The sequence below is a fragment of the Temnothorax nylanderi genome, unplaced genomic scaffold (assembly GCF_030848795.1).
Source record: "Temnothorax nylanderi isolate EJ_2023f unplaced genomic scaffold, tnyl_v1.0 TNYL_tig0111_pilon, whole genome shotgun sequence".
NCBI lineage: Eukaryota > Metazoa > Arthropoda > Insecta > Hymenoptera > Formicidae > Temnothorax > Temnothorax nylanderi.
Window position 1 is genome coordinate 410716 of NW_027249173.1, and position 25677 is coordinate 436392.

Consider the following 25677-nt stretch of genomic DNA (forward strand, 5'->3'; position numbering starts at 1 on the left):
GGAAGGATCAGAGAGCGAGAGATCGAACGCGGAGGAAGGACGAGTAGCACCAATAAGAAAAAAAAAATTGGGACCACCGCTCCTCCTCGAAAATAAAATCGGTTTTCCGATAACTGGTTATTTGCTCGCACAAGTGGCTCGCTGACTGGGCGAGCACGTCGGAAGCGGTTTTCGCGTGTAATATTATCGAGTTATCGGTAGGATAGGAGAGCATTGATCGCCGGGGATAGAGGCCGGGGGAAATGGACGAACGCGAAGAAAGAGACCAAAAGAGGGTGCCTTGGGGTGGGTTGGCGGATAGTGTAGCATGAGGAGAGAGAGAGAGATGCTGGGAGAGACGAGCGTGCATTGCACGAGCACAATATATCCGCGTGATTACAATATGTCGGGGCTCGAGAGACCAATATCAACCCGAAGTCGGATCAGCCAATGCTGATAATCCCTATTGTTGATGCCTCCACTTGTCTGCCTCTCGCGAACGAGAATACATCTTGTTTCAAAATTTCGAATGGCTCCGACGTAACGAATACAACGATGAAAGATATGCGTACGGTGGAAAATCCGTCCTACTAGAATATCTCCGCGATTTCGCCATGAATCTGAACATTACAGAAACTAGATGAAAAGTTCTTCGGTTTTTGGGCGCATTTAGAAAGGACAATGCAGGAAAATTTTAATGAGAAAATCTATCTATTCCGTTTTTAATCACAGGGGATTTCATAAGATTTCCAAGAACTCTGAATAAAATTTTCGCTGGAATGACTAATGATAATATCAGCGTGTCGATTCTTCAATTCAATCTAGTGTTATTAGCTGCAAATTAATTCGAGTTTCGAAAGTTTATATTTTTATAGTACAAAATTTTTGCAAAAGAAGTTAAAGACTTTTACAAAAAACCATTTTATTATACATTCATAATATAAAAACATGCAACAACTCGAGTAACTTCGTCAGAAGATAAAATAATCACATCGTATTTCTATAAATTATCGTACAAATTTTTTATTTTTCTATCAAATAATATGACTATTGTTTTATTTTCCAATAAGAATATTCGCTGATTAAGCATCGGTTTTAGCTTCAAGATAAATCGAAAATTACGTGTATTGCACGTTCAGTGCAGATCCATTATGGACCGACAATTTCTGCGCTCGTGCATGCGCCGGGATCGCGTTAAAAGAGAGGTCGGAATGGCGGATATGTGGACAGCGAAAGAAACGAAACCTGTCCTCGTCGTTTATGCTCGGCGTCGGCAGGCTAGGCCGCCTTTCACACATCCCACACGAAAGACGACGACGGCGGTGGCGGTGGCGGCGGCGGCGGCGGCGCGGCGGCGACGAAGCTCGGTCTCTTTCAAAACAATTACGCATTCTTCTATGCCCGTTCTCCCACGTCACCTCCTATCGTCTTGTCGCAATATTGCCGCATAGTGCGCTTTGCCTACGACCGCTTTCTGTCGGTAAAGAACGGCGGATCACAGCGAATGCGCGATTTACTTGGAGAATTAGCATAAAGAAAGTGTCGCCATAAGTATGTTCCCATTTGTCGTGGACTGATTTATCGCCCTCGATCCGACGATTACCATATTTGTAAGACTCATTGGGAGTACCGGCACGACAATATCTCTGTACAAGGAAACCATTCGTTTATTTCGATTATTCCGTACCTACAATATGCCAATTTTTTAATAAATATGTCATATTGTAGTTTATATATGTAGATTATCAATTGTGTATGTGTGTATATGTGATGATATTAATTATATTCTTTTATAATTTCAGATACTAGAGAGAACTTCATCCATCTTTGACGAATTGTAAGTTTCAATGCATGCTCTTGCAGAATTGCGATTAATTAGACAATATTTTAATTACATAATAACTGTGTGTCCACTATATACTCTATATTATTATAGGAATAATTATTTTTCTCCACTTATTGCGTGCAATGTTATAAAAAGATTATTAGTGTAATCGCTAATATTGCGCAATCTTCTGTAAGAAAATTATTTTATTTCGAAAAGCTAAGTTCGTAGACTAGCGGAAGACCGAAGGCAAGTGGCTTATGCCATCAAGATTGTTTTCTGTCATGACTTTCCCTTGCGCCATTCTCCTACCAATGCTGTCATATACCCCATTCACCTAGAAGCAGCCATCGCGATTTACGATCCCTCCGCTCTCATCTTCGTGCACAGAAAAGCGCACGACAGGTTTCCCATCTTGGGCTTCTACGGAAAATATTCCACATTCCGATAAAAGTGATGGACGATGTAGTTCAAACACCTCCAACATTTTTCTCGCGAAAAATTAAAAAGGTTTCGACATAATTTGCGACGTGTTTGATACGACGATGCGAGACAGACGACAAAAAATGATTTGATGGATTAAGTAGTATTAATAACGGTAATAGGAACTAATTAACGCTAATAAGCTCGAAAAGATATTTACGGAACAAGTTTTAAGATTATTTGAAATTTCGACATAATTTGCGACGTGTTTGATACGACGATGCGAGACAGACGACGAAAAATGATTTGATGGATTAAATAGTATTAATAACGGTAATAGGAACTAATTAGCGCTAATAAGCTCGAAAGGATATTTACGGAACAAGTTTTAAGATGATTTAAAAGGCTTCTTCCACGTTTGTAATTCTAAGAGAAAAAAATATTCAGTTTACGAGAGGAAGAACTGAAAACCTAGTTTATGGATTTCAATAATTACGTTTATCAGTAGGAGAAGTAAGACTGAATTAAGACTTAAATAATTATTACTATTACAGATTGTAATTGATTTCATGCAAAGATATTTTCGAGTTTATATGTGCTGCTTAATCCAAAAATATCTAACTCTAGCTTGATGTATATATACATGCATATATATATGAAGATAAGAAGAGGTTCACCGTAGATAGCTCAGAATAAGATGTGTATTTATGGTAATTATGTAAATGCAATATGAAAAACAATTTCATATCAGGCGGATATCAGGTTTATGATATCAGGTGGTATCGGAAGTAAAAAACATTGAACGCAATTAACGCCGATGCTTAATTCTGAGACTTGTCGATCGTTATAATCTCCGCCTCTCTCAGCCTCAGTTCGATTTCCTTTATTAATCCAAACGCGCGGTACATTGGTCCCGCATGATACTTATTAGCAAATATACAGCCTGATAAGAAGATACTTCGTGTTTATAATTATTTCTCGAAAGAGATTGTTTGCTCCAAAAGACGTATTTAATTAGTCACGGTAATAACAAAAAGTATTAATAGTATTAATGAAACTATATTAATGGGAATATAGTCGCGATACGCACGCGCGTAGTCGGATTGCAGCTTTAATCCTCACCACTTATATCACGGTTGTAAAAGTTGCCTTACGCAGGTTTCGTGATATCACTCGCTAAATCGCACACTTTACGTATCCCTTCCCGTGATAAGACCGCCGATTCGAGGAGAAACTTCACCGATAGGCGTAAAAAGGATTATATCCGCGGACTCTTGGGCTTTCGGCGGAATTGTCTTCATGCTCATTTTGTCCTTAGTTATCATTCGCGTCGTCAGCGAGGTTTATCTTACCTTAAAACACGCTTGCTGCTTTGCGGTGGAAAATATGGCACTGTTTATTGAATCTTGCGTATTACGTTCATTCTCGAAGTTCGACACATATAAAGATATATACATTACGTTTTATCGAAGAGAAGCATAAAGGTAATTTCAAAATATCCTGTCACGCGTTAAGCTTCATTTCATTAACATAAAGTTAATTATTGTTATTATCCTTTCTCTTAAAAGTAAATAAAAGCAAGTAGAGATTAAATGTACAACGATTTCAAAATATTAATATACATCTTTATTACGTTATCAATGTAATTAAGACAAGAACATTTTACTAGAGTGTTGTTGATGCGTAATTAAAATATATATGAAGTTACCCTATCAATCGTTATTTATACAGCGTCGCGTCACGTTCATTCAAGTAGCATTCACGAATTATTAATGCCCCACCGATTTTATCCACCCTATTCAAGTATCGTTTAAATTTTGCAGCAAAGTAATACCCGTGCCTGCCCGGGTTGCAGTGGAAACTGCCTGAGATTTCTCGAATACGTATTCGTATTTCTGTCCGCCATATACTCGTCCGCAGTATGCACGTAGGCGCCAAAGTGGATGCGCGCATAAATTCGCTCGCGGTACGTTAAAAGATGTGAAGTGATTTCGAGCGTGCGGCGCATAACAGGGCGAGAAAAAGGTACGCGCCTTCGAGTTATGTTCGAGTAAACGCGCGTGAGGCGGCCTCCCCCCGCCTGTATATATTGTAAAATATACTTACGCAAATATTGAAACTCCACGCCTCGTTTTCCACTCGCGACTGCATCGGTGCGTTACGCACGGCGCGAGACGTTAACAACAAGTTGTTACCAAATAATAAGTGGCCCTACCCCGATGAACTATACGCTGCGATATTTAAACGGCAACTATTGTCCGCCTGGACATCCTATCTTCATGTTTCTCCCGCGTCACTTATATGTGTACATGTTGCACAAATTACGGCCTGCCGGACGTCCGCGATGCAAAAGTGACACGAAGAAATTGATAGGATTGCACGTTTACTTTCACTAAGCAGATGGCTGTTTTCAAAAGTATACTCAAGCGCGTAGTAATTGCCGAGCTGACGGTCCGCTGCGCAACAAAAACAGCGGTTCGGCTAAATCTTTGCTGTATCCATTGTTGAGTTAGCGGTAATTGTAGTTTACGGAAACGCAACAGCCCCGTGGTTACCGGCGACGTAAAGTAATTACCACGATTCGCTGTTATGATTTTCTAGGGGAATACCGCGAATACCGCCTCTCGAGCGATGCGGCGGTCTTATCTGATTTCCGTTCTGCCAGATAAATTTTACAATTCTACCATTTAGGCATGTACGTAGATTATTTCGCACCGGTTACATTTAGTACATGAACAAAACTGCCTTTTATTTTAACTCGGAAGAAATTAAAACCAACAGCAATGTCAAAAGCGAATTTAAGATCAGGATAAGAATTTTTGATCAACGAAATAAAATCAAGTAAGATGCATATAAATCGGTGAAACAGAGCTAGCGGTATAAGTTAATTTTCTATAGGAAAAGTCTATAAGTACTGTAATGTTAACTTTGATTATTTTATTCTCTCTGGTGGTTTGTCTCTCACGCACACATACACACACATGTATATAGACAATAATATTATATAGATATATTAATTTTTTTTGTATGTAGGAAAAAATACAATTTGTATTTTTTAATTTTATATTGTATTAAAGTAATTACGTACAATAATTGGTGCATGTCATGACATAAGAATAAGACGGGTTCTAAAAAGTCCGACCTGAAATACGCCTCTGATAATGATATACGGGGTGCTTTTTTAAGACTGAGTGAGATTGATGGGTCATTTTCGATAATTATTGTCGATCGCAGTGTGACACGGGATATCCCAATATCGCCTTCCTTCGGCCGTATTGGCCATTAGCATAATCACATTATGTGAGAGCATTCTGGGCGCGCGTACGTCGAATGTGAGTGGGATAGATAGGCGAGTTGCGTGCGAATACGCTGCCGTTGAAGTTTCGTCTTACCGGCATCGAGCGAGGGGGATGCAAAGTGAAACACAGGAAGAACGTGATTATTTCCACCCATTTTCCCATTCTCCCCGTCTCGCGAGACGTCACCCCGCGAAATTCCTTGTTACAAATTATACGCGAACAGTCGTGTAAAGGATTAATATGCTAATGTAATGTTCATTAATTATCACATTCTGCCTCCGTATCCATTAAATCGTTATCCGAGCTTTATGATAGCCTTGAAAATGCGGGATGCACTTTTCTTTTAATCCTTTAATGTAATATACGAGGTCATTTAGATACGTGGCTCTCAGACGTGCGAGCAATTCCGTTGACACAGAAATAACAGATTACAAGGACTTAATAATAATCTACGTCGCCGTGCTAAACATTATCCAATTAGTTATATCGTAGGTATATTCTGCAAATGTAAATTACACAGCAGAACGCATATAGGTATTTATCGCCGCGCGCGTACACGGGACGGGACTTTTATCTAATTCTCAACAAACCGCTATTAAGGCGGACGATAAAGGGCAACCAATTATAGGAGAACCCCGGGTTATGCGCAACAATTATCCGTATGTTCGCCCATAAACGCGATTGGACGCTCGTCCAATCCTCGGGCACTAAGAAATTAGGCAAGGCTCTCGCGGAGAAAGTCGGCGTTTAACAAGGTCTTTGAAAATCGCGCACGGATAAAAGGTTAACTGCGCCGCCGGTGGGGGAGGATAAAGCGGGGAAAGGATCGTTACAGCTCATTAGCCTTATCGCCCTGTCCATCGTTTAACCTCGCGCCTTTACGCCGTGGCTCTACGGCCAAGACAGCGCGCGGCTCGGCGCGGCTCGGCGCGGCGCGTCCGCGCTCTCGCGGATATCGGAATTTTAATAGAACATCAATTTAACGACATCGACGATTTCGTGACGGCGCCGGATCACATCGATGACGACACAATGAAAAAAACAGCCGGTACTCCTCGGCGTAACAGGCAGACCGGCGCACACACACATATATATACACGCTCGCTTTCGTGTGATGTAAGACAATAAATTCCGCAAACGAGACCCGTGCTCGATCGAAAGGTCGCCGCAAGACGGAACAGCCGCGGGTATTCTCTGCGTGATTTATGCACCTACGAAAGATCGTGAAGATCGTCGTGACTGATTCGAGAGACAAGTGGAATAAATGCCGGGATACCGGGATCAAGTTCCACGGAAATCTGTATCGACGTTTCCACGTCGCGGATTTTCCCTCTCCTTCTAGTCCCGTCTCCGTCATTCCTGTCTCCTTTCGTTTGTCTGCTCCGCTGATCACGGCACGGCGAGATATTGCGATCGCATGTTATTTTGTGTTGTACAAATGTTCGTTGTCATTTTGCAAATAATGATACCGTATGATCTGTATTTACAGCCGAATCTTTTCCATATTTCTCAAAAAATTGCGAGATTTATTAACAATACCGTGAACAAGTGGCGACAGATGAAAAGAACGAACTAATCTTTTGTTGTCAAAAAATGAATGAGAAAATCCAATATAAAAAATTCTGTAATTTTTTAAAATAACATCTTGATAATACAACTAGTCGCGAATATTTTTTCCACACTTATGCCACACATTTTATAGCGAAGATTAAAACCAATATAATTTCAATGAGTTCCGAGTTTTCGATGATATATAAGCACACAAAAATGATCACTGTATTTATCCACCGCGATGGAAACGTGACGATTGACGTAAGATACATTTTTCCATGTTTGTAGTACGGAAAATTGAATTTATCAAAGTTATATCGAATTCAATCGTGCAATTTAACATAACTACCGCGAAACTTCGATATATCGTTTTCAAACATTATTTAATTCCGCATATTTTTCTATTCCGCGGAAATTAATTGCAAGCGCAGGATCGTATACAAACGGTTCTATTTGTTGCGTAAAAAAAAAATTATTAATTTATTCTTATGAAAATAACGGTGAAACAACGTTTTCCGGGTACGAAATTACGATAGGCCGCGCGCATTATCTTTCGAGATATTACGAAGGTACACGATACTGCACTTATTTTCCAACAGTCTTAAAACTTACTCATCCGCGTAAATGTTTACGCAGCTCTCACGAGTTAACGATTCTTCCTAGTCTCTCTCTCCCTATCTTTCCCGTTGGATATTAGTCAAATTCACTCGAGGCTCCGCACACTCTCGAACGTCGTTAGGTAAATCTATTTTCGCTCGACGTGGGTGTCGCGATATCCCCGGCACGTTTCCACGTGGGCTTCGGTTAAGTAATCATCGTCTCTCATGCAATTGTCACGATTATTTGACTCTGGTCCAGTCTACGGCAGTCATTTTCAAACGAAAGCTATTTTCTTCCATTGCGCTTGGCATAATATTTGTATATCGCAATCTATCGGTCAGCGTATACTCCTTCGCACGACTCCTACTACTTCTCCGTACCATAAACTCGTTTCGTTCGTTTCTCTTTAATATAACGTTCGCGCGCTCTAAGGCTCAAAAGCAGACGGCGCTACGGTGGCGCAAGTTGCAAAATATATTTGTGCAATCTCGCTATTGCGCGAATATTGGCACCTATTTACGAGCCAAGTGTCACATTCGCGAGTATAAGTGTCCACGATAATGGGCAATGTACATTCGGTGTCTATAAGGACTCTTAACCCAAAAAATATCTCCTTGAAATCATACGCTCTTGAAAAGAACCACTGCATGCTTTCTATTATCAATTTAGAAGTATAATTTATTCCGTTATTCACTTTATTTCATGCATTTTTTTCGCGAATAATTAATCATAAATAATATGTCAATCAATCTCTTTCAATTAACAGAAATGTCAGAAACACCGCTGACATTTATTAGCCGTGCCAAAATGAAATGTGAAAACATCGGCGATATTCGCCGACCCCTTTACGCCAGATATTCATAGATTTTCAGTTCAGGATGTTATATGCGAGTTGCGTGCATGCACACAAACTAAGAGAAGCGGTCGGGTAATGCCGCTCCCACGGGCTCGCGGGACGAAGATGAAAGAAGAGCGCTGATACCGTGTGCGAGGAGAGGCAATCATCTCTCGTGAAGAACTGCAGGAAGAGAGCCTTGGCGTGTAGCCTCAAGATGCAGCTACAGCCGGATGATTCGATTTGATGGCATTAATCAGCGACGAGCTGGCGCGGATTAAAGTCGCGCCTCCGAGCGGTATAACGTTTCAATTTACCGCACGAGCATTCGGAGGGCTATACGCGGGTCGAACGGCTAATACCGTCGACCATCTATAATTCAGTCACCTTTATTTGTACTCGTGAGTTCGACGCGAATAGCGTCGGTATCGTTTGTTATACCTGAATTCCAAAAGCGCTTCGCGGATTATTAACCGAGTCGAAATAGCCTTACGGATCTCGGCTCTAATAGTTCATTCTAAACGAAAGATGGATATAACGGTTAATACTCGCGGATATTAGAGTGTAGGATAGAAAGAAAGAGAGAGAGAGAGAGAGAGAGAGAGAGAGAGAGAGAGAGAGAGAGAGAGAGAGAGAGAGAGAGAGAGAGAGAGAAACCAGCAATAAATTTCAATTTAATTATTTAGGAGATATATAAATTTGAGAGCAATGTGTATACACATTTTACTTCATCTTAAAGATTATAAAAATTATATACTAATGCACAAATAGATATAATATCTGTTTACAGTTTTAATATTATATATATTTATGGATTGTGGAGTATTAAATTATATTGGTAGTTCGTTACATATATCATATCTTTTCTTTTTTAATAATTAAAATTTTAAAAAGAAATAAATTGTCATTATTTAATCTTCAGTCGTTAAACGTTAAATCGATCTCAGAACAAAATTAAAAATTGATATTTTTCAACAATAGATTTTTTTTGATAATTTTATGGACTATTATTTTCATTATGATTAATATTTGTTGGAATCTCGCTTGTGCGACTGATTGTATTGGTATGGAAATGTCGGTTTTATTTTGAGCAATTGTTGCAATCATTTCCATTTGAATCTTTGATGTTTGATATCCGTCCAGGTCGGAGCAGTAGAGCGGATTAAGAATGATCGATAAGAGTATTGTGAAATGGATCATTCTCCGCGTAGAACGGAGTTGTGTCCTATTGATCGATGTCGGAGTACTCAAATGTATTCTATTCGTCGTTTTATGTGCTTCATTACGGTGGACATTGCAGGCAATCGCACGTGTGATATATGCAGGATAGTAAATTGTAAACCGGCTATTGCCTCACTAACACAAGTCGGAGTTTCTCATCGGTGGCGCGGGAATTACGATCTTTTCCGATGCATTTCATGTAATTGCTAATGAATAATTAGCGATCTCGCCAATACTATGTGTGTAAATGAAAATTGTGCAATCATCGTTACGTTTGGATATTGCGTCACAAACCGCTTCACTTTCATTGTTATTTCAATGAGTAATAGCTTTGTTTCTGTCGATAGAAGGCGAATAATTAAAATACGACTTTTTTTACGATAAAAATAGCAAATTGAAGTAAATTTCTGTTATTTCATTAAAAATTTATCAAAAAAAGTAACCCACTTTTTTATAACATTTCTAACCTTTATTATATAAAGGATTATGAATTAAAGTTTGGACAGAGTAAAAAATTTTGTTGCAATAAACTAAATGCTTTTCTGAACAGTCTCAAAGAAAGTAAGCAATCAGTTTCAAAATAATTCTTGTAATGCGAAGAAACTGAAAGTGACCCTTTAAGTGTTCCATACTCTCGTTGATGACTTTCTTTGCAAGACTTTTCAATTTATGTGCGATAGGTTGTTCACGCAGCTGCTAAAGGTGTTAATTAACTTCTTTTGTTCCCGAAGTTTCTTATTAACACCTCGAACGTTCCTTGACGATGCTTGATAGAATCGTTACTCATCAAAATTCGAGCGCAGCTGTAGGGCATCGGCAGTCCCTTTCCCCTTGCCTTATTCGCACGCAAATTCATCAGCGCCCATCGATCCATCGATGTCGCGTAATCGCGTTATGCAGCGCAGTAGCGATAACGAATAAAAGGAGACGCGTATTTAATGCACGCGAAACTTTTTATTACGCGGCTTGCTGATCCAGCTTCGTCGTGCGCGTCGAGTAAAATAAAAAAAAAAAGAAAACGTAGAAGAACTTTTCTCGGCGAAACTTGAACCTATAAAGGATCACCCGACGATATCCATCTTCTGATCTTCAGGAACGCGGTTAATACCCGGATAATCTGTGCGCTTGTTCTCGTAACGAGTCGGACGAGTCGCGGAGCTGCGAGAGATTATTCAAATTAAGTAAAGGCAAGGAATAATTTCAAATAGCTTCCTAGAAAATTTTGATCAATTCTATGATAAAAAAGATTGGGTTCCGATGTAATTACTATTATGTATGACCGTATGATGATATATCTAAATATGTCGACTTTCAAAAGAATACGAAATCAGATTTATTTTAATAAAACACGAATATAGCATTTCAACCTTGATTATGAAAGATATAATTATCGGCAAGTTTTCACCCAACGGAAAAATTAATGAGAGTATTATATAAATAGCCTCTTCTGTAAAAAATATTGAACCTATTTATGGCTTATGCAAATTTATGATTTTTATAATTATCTCATAATTACTAGATGACGTACACGTATTTGCGAGTATTAGAATCAGAGCATAAATTGTTGATTCTAAGGATCGAGTTAACTAACATTGTAATTAGGACATGTCAGCAATCAAACACGTACCTTTTACTAGTTATTTTCTGCACATAATAATTGCTGTTTTTAATTACCTATTTTGCGTCACCTTATAGTAGTAGAAAGGAAATCTAAGATAAGTGAACAAACAAAAGTTGGAAAGTATGTTCTGTACTTGTCACTTGCATTTCTTCTGTTTTATACGTATAACTTCCGCAATAGTAATATCGTTTGTTTAAATATAAATAGTAAATTCTTGTAATTTGCAATTACGATATAGGCGAGTCCCCTTCTATCAATAAAAATTGTATCTATAATAAAAAGCACAAGTCAAATAATATCGTCTGCATACTCTGCATTATAATTTATGACTGTATCTCTAATTATATATTATAATATGCGACATAACGGAAGACAGTCTTGTAATCAACGGATTCCTTCATGCTTTGAATTTATTGGCTAACTATATTTATAGGCAGCATTAGCTCATGATGGATATCGCCGAGCGCCATAATCATAAATTGCACCGTAATTGTTCATTAATTGTTTCCTTCAGCTTCTTCCATAACGATGCATATTTAATGTTGTTACGTAGGGAAGATTTATGTTCCAAATAATGTGATAAACATATCGGAGATACATCACCTGCTTGTTTTTCGTTTAAACATCAGAATTTGAGCATCATTAATTTGGCATTTGTAAATATTAATTTTATGTTTTTGTTGTTCCGTTCTTCGGAACAACAAGATAATTTAATAAGATAATTTAACTTAATAAGCGAAAGATAATTATCCTACAAATGTGTTTATGATAAAAATATAAAATATCTATACAAAATACATGTATGTACATAAATAATTTAACTTCAGACAATATTGAAAGTTGAAAAAATTTTTTAAGTTATTCTATGGATTTCTTGACTTTAGAATTCCCTCGTTGTTATGTATGATATACCCATACTCATCTACATATCTATACAAAATTTACATACCTTTCTATTTTGAATATATATAGTAACCTTTTCCAATATCAAAGCTATTTAGTAAAGCGAATAGTTTTCAGGAAACCGAATGTATAAAAATTGCTAAATAGATAAATAATTAATATTTTAGCTATAGTGTTGTTGCAGAAAGTAAAACGTGTAATGCGGTACAAAATACGCTTTATTGTTATCACGATATTACTATTTCGGAACATAATCATAGTCCACATTAAGATTCGTCCAAGCTTTTAGCCTTGGGTCGTTCGACGAGCTGTATGTCGTTAATAATTCCAAATGAGCGCGTTTGCTGTTCTCCTGGCGGCGCGCGGCGCGGCGGGAGCCCGGGCCTTCTGCGGTTATCGTCGGTAAAAGCTCCTCCTCATTTTCAATTACACGGAGGATGGAGAGAGCGCGCGATGCCCAATGCTATTTCGACCCTTTTCTCCCCGCCCACGTACCAGCAATTAATACTTTATAAATCAATCTCGGCCTAGTGCACGGACGGTGCGATCCGTTCGGGCTCGCCTTTAACAACGCGCCGCGATTACGCGGGCCACGGACCGCTCCTTCGGCGGAGGCCCTCTCCGGTGTAATAATAGCCCGAGAACCGGGCATAATTGCTACCCTCCACGTGGAAATGGCCATTCTCACTCAAGATAATCGATCACAGTCGCACGATTAATAAGCGATAAAGTCGCTGAGCTCTACCCTTCGCCGCCCACCACTTTCTTCTCTCTTTTTCTTTCCTTCGTTCTCTCTCTCTCTCTCTCTCTCTCTCTCTCTCTCTCTCTCTCTCTCTCTCTCTCTCTCTCTCTCTCTCTCTCTCTTCCCTTTTTTTCGTTCCGTGAAATTTTAGAATGCGAGCGCATAATACTTTCGCGGTTTGTGCGGATTCACGACATCGGGAAAACTCACTGAACGACGTTCACCGCTAAAAGATACGGTTTTTACATCGTACTTGAAGTACAGAAAATATTGTGCCTGTTTCAATATCTTGTATGGTTTCATAGGCGATTTAATAATAACAAATTATTTCATGCAATCAAGGCACTATAAGTTTCAACAAAGATAAGTTTTAATGAACGTAATGTGGAACAATAAAGTAACAATAAATCATCTGAGTGATGGTATGAATTTTATTTATACACACAGACTACACATTATCTTAATAGTCCATTAAAATTTTTGCTGTCATTTTAAAGAATAATAAAATCATCCATTTCTTTAAAATCTGTTTATGTATTCTTATTTTTGATGAAAGATGATTGATGGTTTTAAGAAACAGGTATAAAGTATCCTTAAAATACTTTATATATTATATTAATACTGGGTGTTTTATAATACAGAGAATAAAACATTTTCAAATATCTCTAAGTATCTTTAAAAGATAAAACGTGCTTCTATTCACTTTATTTTAACGGAAACATTATATTTTTTTGAATTTCCGAGTTCTTTTAATAAATAATGTGCATCTTCTTTGCAATATATATTATATATTGCAATATATATATTGTGCACATTAAAATAAATTAAAAAAATTCGTATTACTCCACTTTATATAATATCGTTTTCGCGTGTACTTAATTTTTTTTTTTTTTTTTCAAGAAATTACTTTAATTTTCGTGCTACATTTTTCGGCCTACCTTATACATATGCATCCAATTAGGTGCGGCAACTTTTAAAGCACACTCAATGTCGCCGAGAGAGTCCGTAGGATATAATTATACTTATATTTGTAATGGGGAGGAACAGACTTTTTCTCGGATGGTTAATCGATCACTGTCGTGCCATTAATAACTCGTAATATCGTTAAGTTCTCCACTCGGCGTGTACAGAGTGAATGCACTCGCAACGTAATCAGTGTACGGTGTATTACGCACCTTCGTTTATTAGTGCACACGAACGCTGATAGGTGGCAAGAACACGGATTGCCATCAGTAAAATTAACGACGTTGATTTACAAACTCGCGAGTGAGTTTTATATTATACAATGTCGTGTATGGCGAACATGTGCACGGTAGCAATCGGAGTCGCGAAAGCGTCAATTTTTTGCGTGCCAATATAATCGATCACATGTATACGACAGATAAATTACTAAATAAACAGCATCGATGGTGAAGGAGTTAGGATCATTGGTACTTAAGCTGACTCGATAGAGCGACGAGTAATCAGCTCAAATAAATGATAATTACGTAGAATTTCTCAAACAGATAATGATCCGTACAAGCTAAAAGAACTACGGTATGATGATAAACGTGTATCTCATTTGTAAAATCAGATTGGGTTATGTTACTTCATTAGAACTATACATTAACATATGAACTGGAATATTTAAATGTGGTCTCTCACTCCTTGTATTTAATTCAAAAAAAGAAATTTACTCTTAATTTTCAAATGTATTGCTTATAAAATAATAAAAGTAGAGGAAAATGCCCTATTATGAGACAGGATCCTAATATGAGATATGTTAAGCTAAAAGGCCCTATATAGGCCCCATCTGTTGAACCCATCATGAAAAAACCCCGACATCTCATATTAGGATCCTATCTCATAATAGGGCGCTTTCCTCTATATATATATAATGTGCAAATTTTACTAAATATTTTTATATAAATTGTAATTTGTAGTTTGCAGTACAAATAAAATATCCATTTGCACCATTCTTACTAGTATAGTTAATTAATTATATTCCATATATTTATATTGATATTATGTACTTTATAGATTTTATTTACTCGATACATTTGAATACTACAAGAGACACTGAAACAGGATTGTAGTAATTTAAAAATCCTAGTTATTGTATATTTTTATGTCATATACTCCATAAAAGCAATTAACATTTATCAAATTAAACATATGACGTAGAACGAACTAATAATGATTCCACTTCGTTAAAATAACAATTGCAGGCAAAGAAAATCTTCTCCTGTAAGAAGTGCTGCATGACATATGCACATTGTTACTCTTTGCGTGAGCTCACATGCTCCTAGTATGGCAGACTTTAGCGCCGAGAAACCTGAAATACGTATTACGCGTTTGGAAAGAACATGTTCTTTTTGAGCGGATAAAACGCTGCTGATGAACGATAAAAATTATACCGGAGCGCACATGCAGTAATGCGATACATGAACGCGCATCGACAATGTAGTGCTGCGCAGCATAACAATGTTATACGAGACGTTATCCTGGAAATGGTACGCGTATCGAGTCTACAAATACTAAACTTAACAATGGTTATTTAATGTTGATAAAAACTGTATTAATTATTATACAATACTTTTAACTACAATGTGAATAGAAAGAAAGAAAAAGTATATTATTTGAGATAATAATGCATATTGTATTGATTGCCATATCGGAAGAGGCTTCATTCGTGAAATTTCCATCCATATTTTTCAAAAAATATAATTATAAACTCTGTCATTAAAAAAATTAGTGTAATTTTGTTAGATGTGTTTATTAAGAAATATATTAATATTTTTTTGTAAATATAATTTTTCTTTTGTAGAATGAAATTAGATAGTGAGATAAAATAAGTAATTCTGAGAAAAGAAACATTTTTTGAAACATCATATGGTCAGAAAGAGGGAGATTTGATTAATAACAAGATAACCTAATGCATGCGCTAAATTCAAGTCTTCGCTTTAATCAATTTTTTTATCATATTACTGTAAATTATCTTATTATTAGGCGCATACTTTCTCTAAGAAAGTTTATGTTTTATTGATTGTAGTAAATTAACGGAACTTGATGGGAAAGATCCAATCCTTTTTACATGAAAATGTCAGTTACATTTTATTTTTCATTGTATAACAATAAAACAGCAGCGATAATTAATGATTCCAAAAATTTTGGAACATTATGTATCGTCTTCGTTGTCCATTACATCCTGTCAAACGACAGGGAGCATCATGAGATAACCTTTATTTTTCCTGATCTTAATTTTTATGTATCGAGATGCGGTGTTTATACATTGATATTTATCGGCGATTCTCAGAAATTTCGCACGGTATACTGTCAGTGTCCAAAGTGTTCATTGGGCTTTAAGCGAGCGATAAGACGCGAACGGTAGCTTACAGATCCCAGCTGCGGTGAGTGGATTTGCAACAACGATAACGAGGGGATGCTCGGAAGTGCCGATGCATTCCGCGATACTCGCGCGAGCGAGGAAGAAACAGCGAGGAAGACGGGTGCCGAGGGAAAAAATGGGGGGAGCAGAGAAGATAGAGAGGCGCGAAGAAAGAGAGGCGCGAGAAGGAGAGCGAGACGAAAGAGGGCGGCCGGGAAAAGGAAGAGAGAAAATCCCTTGTATGCATTCGTGTAACACTTTACCATGAAGCGATTGCACAAGTGGGAACGCGACCCCCATAAACCACCGTCGACCCCGCTTCTTCCACAGTGTGAGAGGAGAGGGCTCCTTATTACCGTCGGCTTGGCGAGAAAATCAAGAAGCCACGGGCATGTCGGCATCGACATACCTTCCCTCTCGAGACGGAGATTTGATAAATCTTTGAAAGAAATCATGGGAAAGCGACGATGATTAAAATACTTTTAAAGAATAGTAACGTCGCACTTAGGTGCATTTGTAACCAAGTTATTTGCAGGATGGTGCTTTATTCAAAAGTGCCGAGAAAACACATTATGATGATAGTTAACAAAATTAAAAACAAATATTTTTTGAACAATACGAGAGATTGAAAAGAGTAATAATAGAAGGGAAATAATAATCGTATAGGAGTTAGAAGAAACAATTGATGTTTGTAGAAAGCTGATACATTGCTGTAAATTTAAAAGGTAAACACAAAATTTGAAAAGTTATAGGAGTGAATATTGTGCATAGAACTGGCAACAAAGCGTCGATAGAAATATATGTAAAGATAAAAATGAAGTTAAAAGCTCCATAAATCCATAAGAATAAAATTCAATGTACCTATAGACGTAAAACGAAGCTTGTAAAACTGAATCGATAGATTTCAGTTTTGACATCGAGATATCAAGCTGCGCAAAATGTGTCTAGATGCTATAAAGTGATATCCGAGACGTGAGTGCTATTCCTGGAGACGATGAATGAGACCATTACACGGGTGTGTCGAATATTTCACATAACTAAAGATTGTAGCAAAGTCGTATATCAAATTTCGATTTGTTTTAACGACACGCTGCAGTCGGTCTGTGATACTGATCTTCGTGTGAACACGCCTTATTTCTTCACATACCGTAAATATGGAAAACTCGACTTTCTGTATGTTGATCATGGCACCAGCTTGTATCACAGATTATGATCTCTTCAAATACGCAACATACAACATATATATGTATAAAATTTCTTTTTCGCGACACTTTAAAATAAATGATTTTTATAAAAATACCTAAAAATCTCTTTTGCTTATTAAATTTTGTATAAGAAGGAACTTTCGATGGGTTGAATGCTATATTTGCCAATATGTATCAATATATTTATCTTAACTTCACGCTATGTTATTATACAAGAGAGCACGCCTAAAAGTGAAAGAAACTAAAAGAAATTTTAATTGTTTTTTTTCTTTTGATGCGATAAAATGAGGCAATAATGAAAGGATTTATATTATCCTGATATCAATTCGCGATATCAATTTTCAATAAATCGCGATACTATCGCGACGTAGACTAAACGCTCAAACTTTTCAGTTAAGTGAAACATTCAATGTATCCGCATAATGATATATCATTTATCGTCTCACGCCCCGCGATCTCTTCGCTTTCGATGATTTAGCAATTCCATAGTTGTGTCGATGCATACATGCCGATTGTGGGATTTGGTGAAACTCGATACTAAATCAAATTTTATGTAATTAGAAGTGTTCATATGTACGCAAGAATAAACATTTTTTTTGTTCAATTTAGCACAAGTACACGGAAATAATATTTAATCAAATATAAGCAGAGAAAATAATTATGAACTAGTCAAGGAATTTACACGAAGTAAATTACAAATTCTAAAACATACAACATTTTACATACAACGTATTAACTTTGAATATAATTTAATTAACATTTTGAATCATTAGTCAAGGAATTTACACGAAGTAAATTACAAATTCTAAAACATACAACGTATTTAAAAATTTTGAATATAATTTAATTAATATTTTGGATCATTAATTTGCAATATTTATCTCATATTTATTTTCAATCAGTTAAGATCTATGCAAGGAATACTCTCTCGAATACTCTTTTAATGTGTTTTGATTTAATTAAATCAAAATTAGCGAGCCAACTATCGTTTTAATTAATCCTAAGAATCAATAAAATTCTATTTCGTCACTCAAGTAGCTAAATAAAATGTGGTTAGTCAGATAAAAAATAATTTTTACGAAATCTTAATTATGACAGCCCGGTGAGCCCGGTGAGCCCGGTGGTTACCGTTACCGTGAATATTAATCCTTTGCTATCCAATAACGGTCAAGCAGATCTATCGACGACCGTGCAGCGTGGCCTTTGACGACCGCACAAGTATCGCAATTAAGTCTGCCTCACGGTCTGCCAAGTTGATGTAGCGCCGCGCGCGTATATGCATCGGTCTCACACTACCGTCATTATTATTGTGGCCGTTGCCCGCCAGTCACAGTGGCGCGTGAAAAAGAGTCTCCCCGCGACTTTTCGCGCGCGCTCGTAGGTAATATCCTATACCGCGAGCGTGGACGTGGACAGCTCAGCCTGACGTCAACGAGCGTTACGACACGCTGAAATTGTGCTGAAAGATCGCTGATTTTGCGGCGCACATAAGCCCGTCGGTATCCTACACGTTTCTGTGCCGGCGGTCTGCACTTAGCGACTTAATCGGCTTTTTCATTATTTTCAAGACCCCGGAGCGACCTACACGCAGTCACACGCGTGTTTACACGTCAGGATGGTGATGAATATATACTTATACATACGCGTGAATATATACATATACATATAAAACTTATATATATATGTACATATATACATATAAGTGTATGTATGCATATACATAGGTACAGGCTTCATTGAACGTCAACGAGCCAAGATAGAGCATGCAACATCGTCCAAGAGACAGATGCGGCCATTGTAATGCAAATCAGATTTTATCGTAACATTTCGCAGTGCTACTTCGCGATATCGTATTGCAACACGGCGGGACCATTAAATAGTTCTTGGGTAGCGCGCAGCGCGCCTTCGCACACACCCGACCTTTCCGTCCAAGTGTCGTGTGAAACGCGCGATCGTTTCCTGAAATTATACAGAACTCGAATTGGGGATTGTACATCGCTAACAATAATTAAAACTCACCGGGCTTAATAGGAAAGGCGCGCGTATAGCCTCCGTAAGTTTACTGCTGCTCATCAATAGTTTCATTACCGAATTTTTTACGGAATTATATAATTTTTATTTTACACAGAAGCTACGTAGAATTCTCAAAGAATTTACATTATTATTTATTTATTATTTCTATTCTTTCGCAAACTCAAAATAATACATATGTAATTATTTTTATAATTTTGAAACAAAATTTTCAACCGTACAGAGCAATTTCTTTGCAAGACAATTTATGTCAAAGTGTTCTCAACAAACACTTGATAAGTATTCCGTAAGAAAAATATCTGTCAAATAAATCTGTTTTGTATTAAGATTATCGTCTGTTTTGTATTTAGATTATCGTTTATAAATCATATTAGCATTGTGAACAAACAACGAATAAATTTACGATAGTGAACGTGTTAAGTGCTTTTAATACTGATTATGAAACAGTTATGTAAGGCGTGGCTCATTGACATATAAAGCATGCAATTAGCGCCACTGTTATAATCATCACGCATAAGAAGCGATAATTAACACTCGGCGGTTGACAAATTAGTCAACGCCGTTCACGATCACTCGCTCGATGATTAATTGTCTACTGATTTTTCAGGGGTGGTAGAGCAGAAACGAATCGCTTCATTGAACGCCTACGGGTATAATCGAGGGCTTTATAATCTTCTTACCGTATGCATCCATTACATTCATTTTCAACTTGGCCGTGCTAAACATAACTTCATAATGTATGACAGATATCCATTTATTATTGTATGTGCAATGGAAATAATTGCATCTATAATGGATAGCACTAATTGCAAAATGATTTTTTTATTCTATATATCATATCATTAAATAGAATTAAAAATAGATTTAGATTTAAATTTTTAATGAAATATATATATATATGGGGTATATATATATATATATATATATATATATATATTCCATGGGATCTCAACTTTTTTTTTCACTTGCATTCACCGATTTCTTTTGTTTTGCAGTATGTTATTGTACTGAATGATAGGTTCCTTCTCAATTTTTTTCAGAATTTTATGGACGTTATTTCAGTAGATATCAACAGTTGAATTTTGAGTTTTTTTCAAGAATTGATATTTTCGGAAATTTTTAACTCAAAAGTTCTTCTATGTAAAAAAATTTTGTATACATGAAAAATGTTGGATTTTTCTTGTACTTTGAGATGGTAATTTTCATTTTTTACCATATTAATTTTTAGTACTTTTTTTCATGAAAAACGAATAAAAAATTAATTATCTCAGAAGTGCCATGCTCAATTGAGCTAGTTTTTTTTCTTTAAATACATTCAGTCGTGTGTAATAACGTGTTAAAATTTCAAAATGCCAGGACTAATAGAAAAAAAGATATATGATTTTTTTATTATGAATTTTTCACATAAATTTTTTTCAACTCGACTACTTTCCGGCAAAAAAAAAGAATTGAACTTTTGAGGTTTCAGATTAGAACAGTATATGAATTATCTTTTTGATGGAAATAAAATTCTAAGTACATTTTTCAATTTTTTCGAAATCCCTGAAGAATAAGTCAATTTCTAGAATCCGAAAATAACAATTGCTAATTCTGAAATTTAATTTTTTCCACTTATTTAATATTCGTCTTTGATTGAATTTGTATCAATTCTATTTATCAAATTAACTCTGAATTCGGTTAAATGCTTTTTGAATAACTTAATAAAAATTATCTTAAGTGAAAATATTCTTAAGTTTTTCATAAAAATTTTACTTTAAGACTATCTACTAGGGGAGACCGGGACAAACTCGACACAATTTTTTCAAAGGCAATTTTCAACAATTAATTAAAATTTTCAAGCAAATCTAATGGTACACATTTAAAGAGCGTTCCTTCAGGTACAAAATTGCTTAAAGAAATTTTGCTGTACGTCGCTTAGTTTTGCCCTCAGGAAAAGAAAAGTGACGCGAAGACAAATTTTCAAATTGAAAAATGCCGGGGTAAACTCGACACTTTGCCTGATCGACACAATTTGATCTGGAACTTATTTTTTATTGTCTGAAACTAAATATATTTAGTTCAGAGTTAATTTAGAATTCAGAGTTAATTTGATAAATAGAATTGATACAAATTCAATCAAAGACGAATATTATTGTAAAAATAAGTGGAAAAAATTAAATTTCAGAATTAGCAATTGTTATTTTCGGATTCCAGAAATTGACTTATTCTTCAGGGATTTCGAAAAAATTGAAAAATGTACTTAGAATTCCATTTCCATCAAAAAGATAATTCATATACTGTTCTAATCTGAAACCTCAAAAGTTCAATTCTTTTTTTTGCCGGGAAGTAGTCGAGTTGAAAAAAATTTATGTGAAAAATTCATAATAAAAAAATCATATATCTTTTTTTCTATTAGTCCTGGCATTTTGAAATTTAAAGAAAAACAACTAGCTCAATTGAGCATGGCACTTCTGAGATAATTAATTTTTTATTCGTTTTTCATGAAAAAAAAGTACTAAAAATTAATATGGTAAAAAATGAAAATTACCATCTCAAAATACAAGAAAAATCCAACATTTTTCATGTATACAAATTTTTTTTACATAGAAGAACTTTTGAGTTAAAAATTTCCGAAAATATCACACACACAATTCTTGAAAAAAACTCAAAATTCAACTGTTGATATCTACTGAAATAACGTCCATAAAATTCTGGAAAAAATTGAGAAGGAACCTATCATTCAGTACAATAACATACTGCAAAACAAAAGAAATCGGTGAATGCGAGTGAAAAAAAAAGTTCAGATCCCATGGAACACCTCATATATATATATATATATCAATTTAAAAAATGTATATCGTTTCATAATCTATCGTTTAAAATTATAGTTTCTCTACTTTTTGTTGCAACAAAATTAATGGATTACAAAATTGCTAAAAGAGGCAAACAAATAATTTGAGATGCAGCTTATGTTTTAATCATTTGATGATTATTGGTAACGCGCTTATAGCCTTCATATTTTAATCAATCGGCATGACATCAGAGAGTTGCGGGACGCGATTGTTCAAAGATCACTGGTTTATCACCGATCATCATGTATGAATCTCACGACTCGTAATTTACGTGCACATTGCACCGAGTGTCCTCGCACTGTGATACCGGTGCGCGATTGCAATAATTTATACTTGTCAGATCCGAACGTATACCTTGAAAACGCTGAGTGACAAATAACGAGCTTTAGTTTTTGCTTTATTTCGAGTTCTATTATCAAATTATTCTACATTTTTTATCATTTTAAATTGCTTGTATGAAAAATATGTAAAATTTCAGAAATAATAAATAAATATATTGATTATAAGAAACACGCCATTATAGCATTATAATAAATTGCAATAAAAAAAGTATAGAAAACTAAAGTATCTTATCATGAACAAATATTTGTTAGTCATTTGGAAAAAATAATGATAGAAATAAGAATGCGACTTTAGATGCCAGAACGATCAACGTTCAACTGTTATTAACGTTGGCTCCGAAGACATTTTCTCTCTTGAAAGCAGAATTGCCATTTGACAAAAATGGCATTCAATCGGCGGAATGGCTGTTTGCTATGTGCAGTAAATCGCGTTCGGGCGCAAAAAGGCGTACAATTGAAAATGATTGTCCGGCATCTATCGAATGGCCGTTATAAAATTCTTGCGCCGCGTACGCGTTTGTATTGCGCGATGCGTTTCGATGAACATTTTAATGTTTTTCTACGCTCGATCCTCATACGCGGACCGATCGGAGTCCTCGTGTTCGACAATACCGATCCGTTACGCTGGCCGTCTGTGTTACATACGGAACATCCATCGTGGCGACTTGTAGTCGATAAGAAACGTGCGGCGCGCGCGTCTCGGAGCCGGTCGCTTATTATTATTAATATCGGCTCGAATCATGCTCGCCGTTTTGCGCGGGAACAGATGGAGATATTTAAATGCCAATACTTCTGGTGAATACGCCGACGTCGCCGACAAGCTTCTTTACGATCAGTCGTTAGAACCGATGTAACGTAGGTACACGCGTATATCCGGCGTTTACATTTTACGACTTCTTCTTCTTCTCAAATGTCTTTTTACTAGGCTGCACACTGAGACGCTCGGTCTTATTCTTTTTTTTTCCATCACACTCGTGGACACCGGTATGCAGAACCACATATTCGTTTACTCGAAGTGAGATCTTATTTCGTTAAAAAGAAGAAGCAGATTATGGACGGAGGGAAAAAAGAAGAGCGATGGTACATTTTCATTTCGTTGGAGATAAAAAAATATATTACTATTTTTGCACTAAGAAACATGAAAGATTTATATCCTAACAATTACTTTTTTAATGAAAAAATGCTGTCTGTTGAAGAATAATTATTTTTTTGATAAATATATACTCGAAAAAGAAAGATAAAACGAACGTCAATAGAGAGATAGAGACATTTAGTATTAAAAATAACACATAAAATAAAATTGATAATTTGGAAATTTTATAATATCCTATAACGTCTTATTACTAGCTAAATATCTATCAAATATTAAAAAATAGTAAGCCTTTGATTTCTAATTTAAAATAACTTTTGGTCATTTTGTCAGATGAATCAGAAATTCAACAATTTCGGTGTTACTCTTTTTCGGTTAGAAAGCAAAAAAATGGGAAACCGTGCCTTGACAGTCAAGGAATCTCGTTCGTGTTCATATGAGACTTTTGCAAGTCTGCATTGTGCTTCTACGGACGTCACTCGCACGGACGTTTCCAGTAGCAGCGAAGTCGACGAGCGAGGTCAGCGGGGCTGTATAATTTATGGGGCCGTATGTCAGGATATCGGCGATGCCGAGGGGCTCTTCGTAGATTTTATGACTCACGGCCCTCTTCTTGGCGAGTCGATGGGCTGCGTGTTTTTCGACGAGAGAGAGAGAGAGAGAGAGAGAGAGAGAGAGAGAGAGAGAGAGAGAGAGAGAGAGAGAGAGAGAGAGAGAGAGAGAGAGAGAGAGAGAGAGAGAGAGAGAGAGAGAGAGAGAATCTCGCCCTCGGCATTCAAAAATTTTTGACGATTTGGACAAAATTGTGACGTCCTCGTAAATATGCATGATTACCTGGCGTGTACTTTCTTCTCCGTTTCTTTCTTCAGGCACCACGATATACTCAGGACTGAGTTATGCCATTTTTACGCTCGAATATTCCGACACGCTATTGTGAAAGATGTCCAATAAGGTGATATGTCAATAACCATTTACATACGAGCCATATCAGAAGTGCTGAACTTTCTCTTGATTATACAAGCACGATTTGAGAAATTTGAGATCTGCTTTCCCTTGAAGAAAAATTAGATGACACGCTTCATTTTCTGGTACCTTTCGCATTTCCATAACGTCTCGCGGAAAATGCCAATATTATAATTATCATATAAACATTTAAATCTTATGTATCCATAAAATTCAATCGTATTTGACGCGAATAATCATGAATCACGTCGATCATGCGCGGTACGGCGCAAGATAAGCACTCGCTTATCGGCCTTATTACAGAAATGGTTGCTGCATTCTGCACAAATTCTTTCTACACTTAACAATTTCGAAAGCAACGGTTTCGAATTCCCTTCTCGATGCGCGAGTGGATAAATTAAGATAGGCTGCCCGCCGGACTTCTACAGTCGTAACCGGGCGCTTATCGGGCTTTATCGACGTAAAAGGATTCGTAGAAATGCGAGGGTACGAACAAGACTACGCCTTTATTACTCATTACCGCCCGGCATTACTCATTAACGCTCCAGTATGCATTATTACACACCGCACGCTTCTCCGCAACGCAAGAGCGCAACGTGCAGCGCCGCGTGATTACGCAACCCATAGCTTTGTAATATTTTTCCGCAGTGGCCTAAGCGCACGTAGCGCCATTACGCTCGAGAAAGGCCGTAATTCGCCGAATAGGAAAGCAATTTGCCGAAGACCTCGACGATGCTAATCGGCGAAACTCATCGGGCGTATACTCTCTCGCGCATTTCTTTTTCAAGAATCCTCGTAGATTGAAACGCGGGTTTTATACGGCTCGCTAATTACAGGAAGACGATCCCGT

General features: G+C 36.7%; 1 protein-coding gene across 2 annotated transcripts in view; it reads right to left on the reverse strand.

The window, feature by feature from the left end:
* The window catches only part of LOC139776081 (UPF0489 protein C5orf22 homolog), a 267600-nt gene that overhangs the window by 118858 nt on the left and 123065 nt on the right, over positions 1-25677 (reverse strand). The window contains exon 1 of one of the 2 annotated variants that reach the window (XM_071712548.1): positions 3580-4032. The exons of the other annotated variant lie outside the window; for it this stretch is intronic. Coding sequence (XP_071568649.1) covers positions 3580-3684 — 105 coding nt within the window. The 5' untranslated portion in view covers positions 3685-4032. Of the gene's footprint in view, positions 1-3579; positions 4033-25677 lie in introns of those variants that run through there. 2 annotated transcript variants of the gene reach the window in all.